The sequence below is a fragment of the Myiozetetes cayanensis genome, unplaced genomic scaffold, assembly GCF_022539395.1.
Source record: "Myiozetetes cayanensis isolate MyiCay16 unplaced genomic scaffold, myiCay2020 scf1, whole genome shotgun sequence".
Taxonomy (NCBI): Eukaryota; Metazoa; Chordata; class Aves; order Passeriformes; family Tyrannidae; genus Myiozetetes; species Myiozetetes cayanensis.
The window spans coordinates 143,743,609-143,756,450 of record NW_026086604.1 but is presented as its reverse complement, the minus strand read 5'-3'; the positions used below and the strand labels follow the sequence as shown (position 1 = coordinate 143,756,450).

Here is a 12,842-nt window from a genome sequence, read left to right as displayed (position 1 = left end):
CAGGATGTGGTTCACTTTGCTGTGAGGGGACAGGAACTGTGTTATTGATGACAACGAAACATAGAACAAAGCATTTAACCACATTATAAAGACTGATGCCATGGAAAAATATTTTCATTAATGTCTGTCTAAAGTACTGATCAGCATTTAAGCACCCAAATGAAGAACCTGTCTCACAGGAGCATTCTCAGAGCAGTAGATATGATGACCCTCAAAAAATTTGCTTGAAAAGGAAATGGGGGGCTTATTTAGGAGTCTTGTGTTAGATTGCCTTCTTGGCAACATTGAATTGAAATTTTATGATTGATAAGAATTTTATATTTCTTAACTCTTCTCCAAGATGTATTTGCTTTCCCTCAGGCAGCACCAGCTGTGTGAGAAAGTGTTTGCAGAGGCACCCAGTGGCAATCCTTAGTGGGAGCCTGTCCTTGGCTTCCCGAGGAGCTCTGAGGTCCCATGACATTTTGATCATGTAATCTTTCAGCAACCTGAATCCACTAGATCCTTGCAATGTGAGGGAGGAGGTTTCCAAAGATGGGCTGGAGGTTATTGGCAGCTGCATCCATGCTGGCAGGGAGGTGAGACCCCATGGCCTTTGTCCCATCTGCCCTGGCTCCTGGAGGAAGGTGACCTGGGGGCTGGGGTAGCGTGGGAGGTCTAGCACACCCCTTTGTGTCCTCAGAGCATAAGCTCCTGCTCCCCAGATGAAACACCAACGTCTTCATGCCTGGTTGACCAATGTGGCACAGTCACATAGGCTGTCCCTATTCAATAGCAAATGTTATCTCATTGGATCTGCATTAAAAACTAGATTCAGATTTATCTAAAAGATTGCCAGTTGTGTTTTAAGGAAGCAGCTGCAGTTGCAAAAAAGCAAGAAGCCATTTTCAGTAGCCAGTTCAGTCACAACATAGCATCAGCATCAGCTCTGCAAACTGCTACTGTGTCTTGGACCACTTTTTCAAAATTCCTAGTGATGGCATTCTTCATGTCACGCCCTCTAACTGCACTGTTCAATTTCTGAATCAAAGACAGGAGTGAGAAACACAAAGCACCAAGGCTTCAGTTTGTTGTAAATCAGCATCTTTCTGTTAGCTGATGGCATTGGAAGCAAGCTGTGGAAATCCTTTTTTGGACAAAAGACGCTCTAAAAATGTGATATGTGTTTTTGTGCTGCCAATTATTGTGAAAGCAAAATGCTGCGTTTTATAATGGAGCCACTGCTTAATGCTGTTCTCTTTTTCTTTTTTCCCTTCAAATCAGATATTTATCTTTGAGAATAACATCTATTACTGTGCTCATGTGGGGAAACAAGCCATCCGAGTGGTCTCCACAGGAAAGGAAGGTGTAATTTTCAATGGGCTCAGCGACTGGCTGTACGAAGGTAGGACACAACATTTAGGGCAGTAGTTAGTCATGAGTTTAAGTTAAAACACTCTAGATTTACAGAAGTGGCTGGATTAGACACCCAGCATTGCATTTCTGAGGACTGGTGGAGCACGGAGCTGAAAATCTGCTATTGTAACAGTTGCCTGATACGCTGGACTGGAAAGAATGTGAAATGATGTAAGAATTCTGTTTTCAGGCTGTTTTCTTTCCCTTCGTCCAAAGGTAATAAATCACTGAGCTTTAATGAACAGAACTACTTCACTATTTAATGGCACCTTCAATCCCTTATAGATGTGCCAGTTTTCAAATCACATAAAGGACAGAAATGGGGAGGGAAAGGGGTCTTATTTTAAAGGAAGAAGCGAGGAAACAATTGTACTTGATTATCTGTTTTCCACAGCGCTAGGTGAGCCCTGGAAGCTGCCCAGGTCTTGCTACCTAAAAAAAAAAATTTTAAAATCAGACAGGTTCTTCCAGTAATTGGCTTCTTTCCCTTGAAAATGAGCCTGATGGGGTAGAGGGTCATCTCTGGAGCACTACCTTACTTTAATCCTTTCAGCTGGCAAATGGCCATTTAGGTGTCTGTGAGCAGCTGTTTGCGAAGTGATCTCACCTGCTCCCGACCTTAGGAAAGGATCCCTGCTATCCCCAGTTATTTTGGGCTTTTAAACTAAAACTGTACCAGAAATAAAATTTTAATGTATACATATAAATATAACAGGCAGACAACGTGCTGTATAATGCTGAGAGCAGTTCCTTCTCACAAGGATCCTGGTTTTTGGACCTGGCACTGTTTCTTTCCTGTGATACGGTTTCCCTCTAAAGTCACACTTTCTCCTACAGCTCCCATCATAGTCCCGAGGGTTTTTTACCTCTACAGAGAGAAAGTTTACAGATACATCTATTAACTCTGTCCTGTTGTCTGTTCCCAGTTTTCTTGAGAAATAGAACAGAATAGGTTGCAAGATGCCTGTAATCATTAATTGATGTAAGAACATGGAACGCTCCTTAAATTACTCTGTATCATAGCTAAGCTGGGACCACCTAACTCAAAAATGAGGGAATTAAAATAAATTACTTTATTTGCCACTCCCTAAGAAGCTGTTCACATAAATCAGTGTACAAATTCATCAAACACATCAGTGGAAAAATCTGGTACCGGTTTATTACATTTGGTATTTAAATGTGTGTTTACACTGCACCACAGAATATTTGCAAGTAAATGTCTTCCTTGTGAAGGGAAGCAGAGGAGTGGCTAAGAAGTTACAAAATGCTAATTTTCTTTCACTTTTTTCTTTATGTATTAATTTGCTGCAGCAGTCATGGGCAGGCCTGTTTGAGTCTGTAGGTCAAATGTGCCTACTACTACCATCCACATTTTGCTGATAAACATCATTTAGTACATAAGGTTCTCTTGTAGAGTCTCACACACAGCACCACGCTGAGAGGAGTTTGTCAAGCCCATGAACTCCAAGCACACCAGCAAGCCCATGATGACACTTGTTTTGCTGACACACATTTTTATTCAATTATGGGATTGCTCAGGCAATTTCTTGGCTGACATTGACTTTCGGGTTTGTCCTTTGTAATGAACTTGCTTGTAAACTTTATGCAAATGTACCACGGTAAGAAATGAATGTATGATCAAACAGCATCTGGTTATCCCAAGCCAGGTTCTGTAACCTCTCTGTGAGACAGAAGCAGATTAGAACCACTGAGCCTGCTATTTACTGGGAGTATGTTTTGAAGAAATTAGGATATAGCATCCCTTTGGAAATGTCAGTTTGTGTCCAAATACAGTTTATATTGAATTAAATAATTCTCTTACTTCACAAGCAAGGCGTAGAAGTTCCTACAGGAAAACCCGACATAAACATTCCCAAGTAGTGAGGTGCAGAATCCAAAATCAAAGCCAGAGCTGAACTGTGTGAGCTGAGCTCCTTCTCTTGCACCACGTCACCTGTGCAAACCTCATGGAGATGAGCCTGGGACCAGCATCAGGACTGAGGACTTGTGGCAGATGCTTGAACAAAGCTGAGGGGCAGCAGTGTCAGATGGATCTACCATGTTCAGATGGCAGCTGTCTACACCCATGGATGGATGGAGCAGGATCCCAGAAGAAGCTGGATATTGCATGGTGGTAAATGGATAAGGAGCACTGAGAGATGAGAGATGAGAGGCACCTCCCCATCAGAGTCCATGGGAATTCAGGTATCGTTGTCAGTGAGGCTGAAGCTTTGCCCTGGCAGGAGCTGGGACGCTCTGCCAACACACTCTTACCAGTGTCTTTGTTTTTCCAAATTTCCTTCTTTTCTTGGGCACCACCTCTTCAGTGGGATAAATGGGAGCATTTTAAATCCATACCTACCTGACTGGAAATGCTTGAAAACCGGGCAAAGACTGAAATTTACACCCTCAGGGCTTTTTTCCTCCTCTCATGCTGCCGTGATGTAGCCGTGCCTTCCCCATCTCCCTGGGTGGGATGCTCAGCCCCGTGTTTGTTTGCACTGCTGCCGTCTCAGAGAGCCACCGGGATGGATGCTGAGCATATGTAGAAATCTCGTCCCATCTGTGCAGCCATCTACAGCAGATAGTCTGCTAAGGAGCTGTGAGAAGCGGGGTCACGGAGAGTTCAGCGCACTCCTCTTCCTCGCATGCTCTTTTTGCTGCTGAAGTTGGTGACCCCTGGCAGTGACAGCTGAGCCTCCTCGCAGCACCCGCTGGGTTACTGTCACAGCTCACAACCTGCTTCTCACTTTCCCTGAATGCAGCACAGAGAATAACAAAACTCGGTGTTTTCTATTTGCGGAAGCTGATTTTTAATGTCTTTTATTGTATGTAGCAGGAGCACATCAACAACAATCCCCCTCCCCTTTCTGTGAGCTGTTCTCACACCGCACTCTGCAAATGGCAGTGACACCCTTTGGGGTGACTCCTGACACTTCATATGAAAGGTAGACCCGGAGGGGACACTTTTCTTCATAACTTTTGCTTTTGTCATTGCTTTTGTCACGGCAGAAGAGATGCACTGTACTATTAATCACAGATTTTTACTAAGTCCAGAAGCAGAGCACATCTAGAGTAGAAGTGACAGGCTTTCTGCCCTGAAAAAAATGCAGAAGTTCATTTCAATTCAAGTTAAGCTCTGCTTTTGTAAGTCTGCCAGAGGGGAGAAAATTTCTTCGAGGTATTTATGCTGATCTGTAGACTTTTGATAATATAGTGAAAAACATTTCAAATCAATCAGAGCTTAATCTACTTAGTGCATTTAGCTGGAAGGTTATAGATTGATACATAGATTACCGTAACATGAAAGCATAGATTAAACATGGGTTTTATTACTAAAATAAGCATTGACGATGTTTTCACAGTCTGACTGAACATTTTCGGAGCTGTGCGTGATAGATGCTTACACTAAAATGGAGTAACATCCTATAAAAGAGAGTTTAAAGTTCTGCAGCTGAAATCAGCTACACATTTAAATGCATAGCAGCAGCAAAGAGTGGTTTATATTTCAGTTTGCTGTATGATCATTGTTGGTTTGAGAATATGTTTCAGCAACAATGAGTCTTAAAGATAATTTTAAAACAAATGCTGGTATAGCACAAAGTACTTCCAAAGCAATAGGATAAGAGTATTTATATGTTCTTTGTATAAATAGTAGGTTTAAACTAATGTTTTTAAACTAATGTACATTTAAAAAGTAAAATGCAGGTAAAACTCACTTCATTTAAACATTTCATTAGGGCACTCTTCCACAGAAATGAATTCTATCCTGGTGTAATTAAGTGTCTTCGTTTGCCACCAAGCACTTAGAAGTGGCTGTTCAAATAATGTCCAGATATTGTGAGGAAGGGTGGCAGCATGGTGGTCTGACACAGGTCACCTCTGTGATCCTGTTGAGTGACAAAGAGAAGATTGAGATGTCCCTGTGTTGCAGTTCAGAAGCTCATTAAGCTTGGGATTGTGTGATACTGAATCCTGGGGAAAGGGGCAGGAGGACTTCCCTCCATACTGGCACGGTATTGCCAGACCAGGAACAACCCACCGGGGTAATTCAGGGTCCTGTTAGCAAGACAGGGACCTTCTCTGGACACACTGCTATAAAGTCCTGGTGTGATCTCCTTTGAGCAAATCTGTGTTCGCAGATATAGGTAGATAACTTCTGGAATTACGCTCTACTGCTTAAGTGTGTGTTCTTAGAAATCATGGAGGAGCATCATGTGGCACAGTGATGTGTGCTGCTGTCACTGGTCGGAGGGGAAGGAAGGATTTTCCCCTATAGACGCTCCTATCCCACCCATCAAGTGTGAAACTGAGGGGTTTCCCTGTGTTTTGCTGCATGTGCCCACAGTTGTAGGAGTAGAAACTAGAAAAACTTAGAAACTATTTTGCAGTTTGGTCTGTGGGACAAGTTTTTTGGGTTTTAGGGACTTTGGTTGCAAAAGTCAGAATTGCATGTGAGTAACTCCCTCATCTCATGTCACTGTCAGAGGATCAGAAGGGTTTGTCCTGGAAGTCTCCATATTTCTCTATATCCTCTAATATAAAGATCATCCTAAAGAGAGCATCCCCATTCCAGACTTAGTCCTGACACCGTGGCTGTGATGTCTCATCTGGGCATCTCCTCATCCTCACATCAGAGGGAACCACATCTGGCAGTGAAACCTCAGCCCCGGCTCCCATGACACACGTTTAAAACCCTTACACAATATGGGCTACGCACAGCCATCATTTAAAACTGATACTCTGCTTTGTTGAGCTTAATGCACATTGGCATTGCTGTGCTTTATTTTTGGCTAGGAACCAAGAGGAGGAGGGAAAAAAGACTTTTTTTCAGAGATGATTCCTATGCCTTATTAATCTTCATTTTGCCTGCGTCTTGCGTGATCACCAACAGATCCTCTTATGCGACTTCGCAGTGACACCTGGTGGGAGAGGCCAGGATGTCATCATCATTAAGACAATGAAACTGCAGAATTTTTAGCTGCAAGATCTAGTAAAGAGTCCCGATTTCCCCTCGCATAAGTTTCCCTGAAACTCCCTCTGAGCTTATGGGAACTAAACATCCAAAGCTGCTGGCTGATTCATGCTAATAGTGCTTCTGTTCCTTTTCTAGGCTTTATAAAGAGAGGAAAGAGAACACAGTAATAAAGAAAAATCTTTTCCATAATTTAATCAGCATCTCACAAAAAATATCAGAGGGTTTATTTAGAACATGTATGACTGGTCTCAGAAGACCAGCGCCTGGTAGGAGCTGCCAAATCAAATATCAGTTATTTTGAGCAGTATCTTTTCTGCTTATAGTATTTCAAGCAAGTTAAGTAGACATATGTCTTAAGTTTAGAAGCATTAATTCTGGGGCTCTGGAAGAAGTCGCAGTACTGGGAAAATGCTCAGTAATTCTGCTGAAGCAGTGCCCTAACTAATTTGGTGTTGTGCTCAATTTTCCATTGTATAATATGAGAACGATGATTCTGCTTGGAAACAGGAGCTTTGATGATCAAATTATACCTGAATTTGAAAAGAGACATTCATAATTAGTCTGAAAGCAAGTATCTCCTAAAGTTCCTGTTCAGTGCCACCAGAGAGGGAGATGACATATCCTCATATTTCACAGTCAGGGTTAACCTTTCCCAGTAATTAGTAGCTCCAAGACCTGTTGGGGGAGGTTGAGATGAAGAATTAGACTGAGTCATCACTGCATTTTTTAAGATACTCTGGATAAATAAATCTCCTTCCATGCAAAAGCCAGTCCTCCAGACAGTTAAGGGCATCAGCCCTAATGGGACTATGAAAGATTCCTTTTTGACAAGATATGTGAAGAATCATTGGGACAGAGAATATAGATTTTAATTTGCTTTTAAGAACTTGCACATTATCAGTCACAAAGAAAATATTTCATAGACATGGATAATTTTTGCAATTCTACACGGCTGCTATGGGGTAAAGGGGATATGGGAAACATTTGGAACTGGGAATGGCATCAAGATAGGGCCACAAATGCACTTCAAACTAAAAGCCCTTAGTTTGCCCTCAAGTGCATGCTGATGTTTTGCAGGATTTTTGGGGAAGCTGCATGGAATTTGTTCTCTCATTTGTGTGCTTGTTCAGGCGAGGTAGCAAAAACAGTGTGGTGCTTCAGTGACATTGTTACCATACTAAAAATAGCAAGTTTTTCTCTGTTTTGCATATTGGGTGTCATTCACTCTTGCCCATTCAGTACATGCAGCTCCTGTGTGGCACCTGGGGCTATACAAGTCCTAGTTAGCCATTATTTAGCTGCCTATTGAAGGTGACTATGTTTTTTGTGTACCTTCGTGTGCATACTGATTTATACCAAATGGGCATAAAATCTGCCCAGTTTAGTTGCAGTCAAAGTAAGACTGAAGAGCAGTTTTTCACCTCAGCCGTGTGTTTGAAGTGGATATTTCCACCATACATAATTCTGTTTCAAGGAAGATGAAATAGATGCAACACTATTGTGCCTTCTCCATGTAAAAGCAGAGGAAAAAGTCTTAAATTTCACCAGATATTGTCATGAAAAGTTTGGTAGAAGCTCCCTCACCTTCTTGCTTTGGTGGAGGTTCCCCCATCCCAGGGACGCTCACATTACAAATTGCATCACCAGAACGGGCTTCTGGCCCTTCTCAGTAGGCAAAGGTCAGGGCAAATTGAACCATTTGCAATGCACATTGTGAATGCCTGCCTAGAAATCAGCAAGCTCCTGAAAACTTTAAAATGTGCTGTTACCTGGTCTGGCTTCAAAATCGAGCACTGCACCAGGAGAAACCGTGCCAGCTCTAGCCCAGTCTTTAACCTTCCCTTTCTGCAGAAGGTTGTTTGGAAGGAGGCTGCTGGCCAAAACCAACACCTGTCATCCTCTAATTTTTGGATCACCATCATTCAGGCTTCAGGATGGCTTTTGGAGGGAAAACAGAATATTGTTTACTGTGGTCAGTGATCTCCTTGGGGCAGTGGAAGGAAGCCAGTTGTTTGTCCCGATGTCACTGGTCAGCCAGTAGCTGCCAGCCCCTTAAGAAGTGTTCAGTGAGTGAAGTTGGGTTTGCTTACCCTGAAGGCCCGGCAGGTGTCACAAAATAGGTATTGTATCACTTGAGTCAAATATTTCCCAAAAAATGGTGTATTATAAGTTGTATAACAGAGCTATTATGGTTTTCTGCTTGTACAGGAGTTCTATTTCTCTGCACCAATTTCATTACAGTGGCCTTGGGTTTAATTGTCTATTGGAGATCTGTGTCCTCATTTTCTGATTATGCTGGTATTTTTAATAACCAATTAGTATACTAGCACTTTAAATATTGCAGAACAGATTTTGACCTATGCCATGCTAAGTTGAAGTCTGGAATAACTCCATGAAAGCTAATAGTGGTGCTCTGGATCCACACCAGGATGCTGAATGATAGGGCCTTGCTGTAATATTCATGCTTTATATCCACTGTCAGGGTTTCAAAGGAAATATCTTAAACTGATATTATTCCCAGAAAATTAGGAGAGGAATTTTATTTTCCCATTCAGTCAAATTTGAGAGCTGTGCTTTTCCTCCATAGAATCATATCTGTGGTTTGATAGGATAAAAGCCAGAGAATGTATTTAGGTGATCAGATTAACTGTGGGTAAAACAAAAATACATCATTTCCATGTTGATAGAATTGAGCCTGGGGCCTGTGATATACATAAGAGTCTTCCAGGCTGTAGAATGTTGTAAGAGATTAAAAGAATTGCATTAATTTGTACAAATCTATGTACAGTATTAGTGGGGACAAATATAGCTGTTAGGGCATGTTTCCCAGGGATAGGGGACCTCTGTCCTGGGGGATTTTTGAGAGTGAATTAGACAGATTTTTGTCATGGCTTGTTGAGATAAACATCCATCTTATTTCAGTGCAAGGGAGGGATTAGACGATTTCTTTGGGCTTCTAGGTCTAAAGTTTTATGATATTATATATAGTTTTGATGGCTTTTTCTGATATCTTTGCAGTTAGACATCTTGGCTCTGATATTACAAAGTCATTGTAAGAGCTCTTGGAATATCCCTTCAGAATTTACAGAATACCTGTTTTTATATATAACAGGGTGAATACACATAAACTACCTGGACAAGATGGGTGTAGGGAATGGAGCTCTCCATTATGATACATTTATATGTGTCTCATTATTCCCCCGAGGCAAATTGCTTGTTTTCTTTTTCTGGGAGTGTCCAAGTACTTTTATTTGAAAAACATGTTTTCAAGGAAGCAAGCAAGCTTCATGTTTTTATAGTGCTGTAATCAAGAAGTGATTAAAAGGACAGAATGAACAACAAAATTGAAAGATAGCCATAGAAATTTTGTGTTAGTGCATAATTCCATCAATTTGACCTAAAAAGTAATTTTCTGTAGTATTTTTCCTTGATGCACGGTTCTTCCTTGGTACAGCCTTGCTTATGGAAATTCAGGGGCCAGTAGAAAAGCTACAGGCTGTTTAAATAGCTATCATCTTTGTCTCACTGCTTCACTGTCCTGGCCTGAATAAAGAGTATCTGCCTTAAGAAATAAAAAAAATAAAAAAGAAGAAAAAAATAAATGTACTCAGTCCAAATTAGAAGGAGTGAAAGCTACATGAAAGGGATGAAAATTCTGCTGAGATATGTGAGTCTCACAGTTGGCCTGTCCATTATTGCATAATGGCAGGGAAAGCAAAAGAATATCCAAAATGATGACACAAGTCAGCTTATGATTTGTGCACTTCAGCTTCTGTAATTATTTAAAAAAAAAAAAAAAAAAAGGAAAAAAACCCAACCAAATAAACCCAGAAACAAAAAAAAACCCAACCAAACAAAAAGAAACCTACAAAAACCAAAGAACCCAATTGAAAAAAACAAAGAACCAAGTTGAAGTGCAGTTAAAAAATTACAACTCAAAATCCTTATGCCAGCTGTAAGCAGTCAGAGGTCAAAGTGGGCCTGTGACTAGGACAGAGTTGTGACGTGGGAAGTACAAAGGGGGACCAAGGATGCCCCCACAGAGCTCAAGTTTACTCTTTCAACACAACTGGCAAGAGGTTAAAACTTTGTATGTGAAAAAAGACCTTCAACATTCCTATCTGTGCTGGATGTGCTTGGCATTGCATGAGGCGTGATAACCATCATGCTCAGATCCTGGTACTGGGAAAACAAGACCTGTTTTTACACCAGTGCTTCGAGCTACCAGCTCTCCACTGGACCTCAGATCTTTAGAACATGAGGGGTATGGGTGTTGCAGTACATGGTATTTTTCAAACAGGGGCGGAGAAGTCCAGGGGTGGCTGCAGTGTTGATAACAACCAGGACATGGAGGGGGTTCTCCCTGGATTTTGCTCTGGATCGGAAAAACTGGAGAATTAGAGCAGATCATTAAAGTGATCAGATTGATATACCAGCAGTTTTCTAAAAGGTGAAGCATCCAGGGACTATATCACCCTCAACACTCAATTAGTTGTTGCTATAAGTAACTACCATATGGTGTAGCTCCTGCACCAGCTGCTTTCCAGTCTTCAGTGGGTACAGGTCTGAGGGGAAACCATGGCACGGAGTTGATGGTAATTAGAAAAACGGGGGGAAATAGTATTTTAAAGATGATACTTGAGCTTTTGGATGGTTAAGTAATAAAATATAAGTGGCCAGGGATGCACTGGCTCCTGTGTGCCAGGCTGGGGATGCCAGGTGCCTGCAAACACCACACATGTGTGTGCACAGCAGCCAGTGTGACACAGCAGGGACTGAATCAGGAGGATGGCAGAAACCTTTAGTCCGCCCTGGGCTGAGGACTGCAGCGACCAAGCAACACTGTAACGTGTGTAGGAGATGTTTTCCTTCAAATCAAGGGCAAATAACAGCAGGTGTAGCTCTGACCTTCACCCTGCCCTGCCTCCCTGCAGCCTTTTCCCACATCCACTGGGATTTCTGAGAGGCTGGGGATGAGGTGATAGGTATTGAGCCAGGTTTCATTGCCCACCAGAGCAGAGCCAGATACTGCACCAGAGATAAGAGTGAGGAATAAACCTGTGTTGTGATATCTGCTCAGGTCTGCAGCCTCCAGCAAGACTTTGGTGTTGCCCAGCTTCTTTGCCTGCTCTCCACTCTTTTCATTCCAAACCGAGTTTCCTACTTTGAGAATTATTTCCACAGCACAGCCAAGCCATGTAGAGCTGGATTTGATGCCATTCTTCCCATTTCTTTTCTTCTAAAAGGATCACAGTCGTTTCTGTGTTCATCCGTGTCATCCTGTCATCCTGTTGCTGAATGATCACACTTGCAGCCAGCTTGTGCTCCCAGCTTGACAAGCTGCTGTTTGCATACCAGAAGGGTATGATTAGAATACCTTTCTTCTTTCTTTCTTTGGTTTTTTTTTGGGGTCTTTTTTTTTTTTTTTTTTTGAGGTGAGGTCTTGTATTTTTAATGACTAAAAGTTTGCTGTGCCCTACTCTCCAAGTTCTCTTATGTCACTCTGCACTGGAAAAAGTATTCTGTTGTTTTGTGTCACATTGAACAGCACAAGAACACAAAATGCTGCTAAAAGCTAAATATTGAAGTTTATTTATAGTTATTAATAGTCACTTCTTATTAGTGAATTCCTAAATTATGATTTTGAAGGGATGTCTTTTCAATTTTAAAGGGTTTTTTTCAGATTTTAATGAGAGTGGAAGCATCATATAGTACTATCAAGCAAACTATCAAGTGCTCTGTGCTTTTATCCATAACATTTCCTGTGATGTAGCTAAGTCCCCTAGATGGCCTTGCAACTGTACTGGCTATATGTGTGTAAGCTACACCAAGAAAAGATTTACTCTTCATCTCACCTGGTACTGATTTTACAGGGAAGGGTGACTACTGTGGTCTGTTGGGCAGAGTTCTTCGATTCCAAAGTATTAGCTGAGAAATATTTCCCATCATTCACACAAATGTGCCAGAAAAGTAGGTGCAAAATTCACAATTACAATCTCATTTAGTATGTACAATACCCTGATTTATATATTAGATTGAGATGAAAATTATAGAGTTAAGAAGAAGTTGATACCCTAACAAATGTCCATGTTCCTTAAACTTTTTTGAGTTTTACTTCAAGACTTTTTTGAGTGTTTTCTTTAACTTACATAGAGCTGTATTCTTATAACCAAGTAAGCCTTAAATCTGTGGTGCCTGGGCAGGGTATCAGAGAAAAATACCTTTTACTGAGACCTGGTATAGTTATATTCCAGCCTGAGAAACATCAACACTTTTTGAAAAGTGCAGGAAAAAAGATTTACATCATACTTTAGATCCAAACTATCTCTACATACTGATTGCAAATTGAAGTAGTAACAAATAGATTTTTTTTTTAGTTTTCTCTGTAGCACAATAATTTAAAATTTAGACTACAATTTTATTCCTTACTGTGGTTTACAAAACCTTATCTCTCAGGGATCACCTTTAT

General features: G+C 41.2%; 1 protein-coding gene across 4 annotated transcripts in view; it reads left to right on the top strand.

Annotated features, from left to right (window-relative positions):
• Positions 1–12,842, top strand: part of DPP6 (dipeptidyl peptidase like 6) — a 544,128-nt gene that overhangs the window by 460,021 nt on the left and 71,265 nt on the right. For all 4 annotated transcript variants that reach the window (XM_050314872.1, XM_050314882.1, XM_050314854.1 and 1 more), the window contains exon 8: positions 1,264–1,384. In XM_050314872.1, coding sequence (XP_050170829.1) covers positions 1,264–1,384 — 121 coding nt within the window. The remainder of the gene's footprint in view (positions 1–1,263; positions 1,385–12,842) is intronic.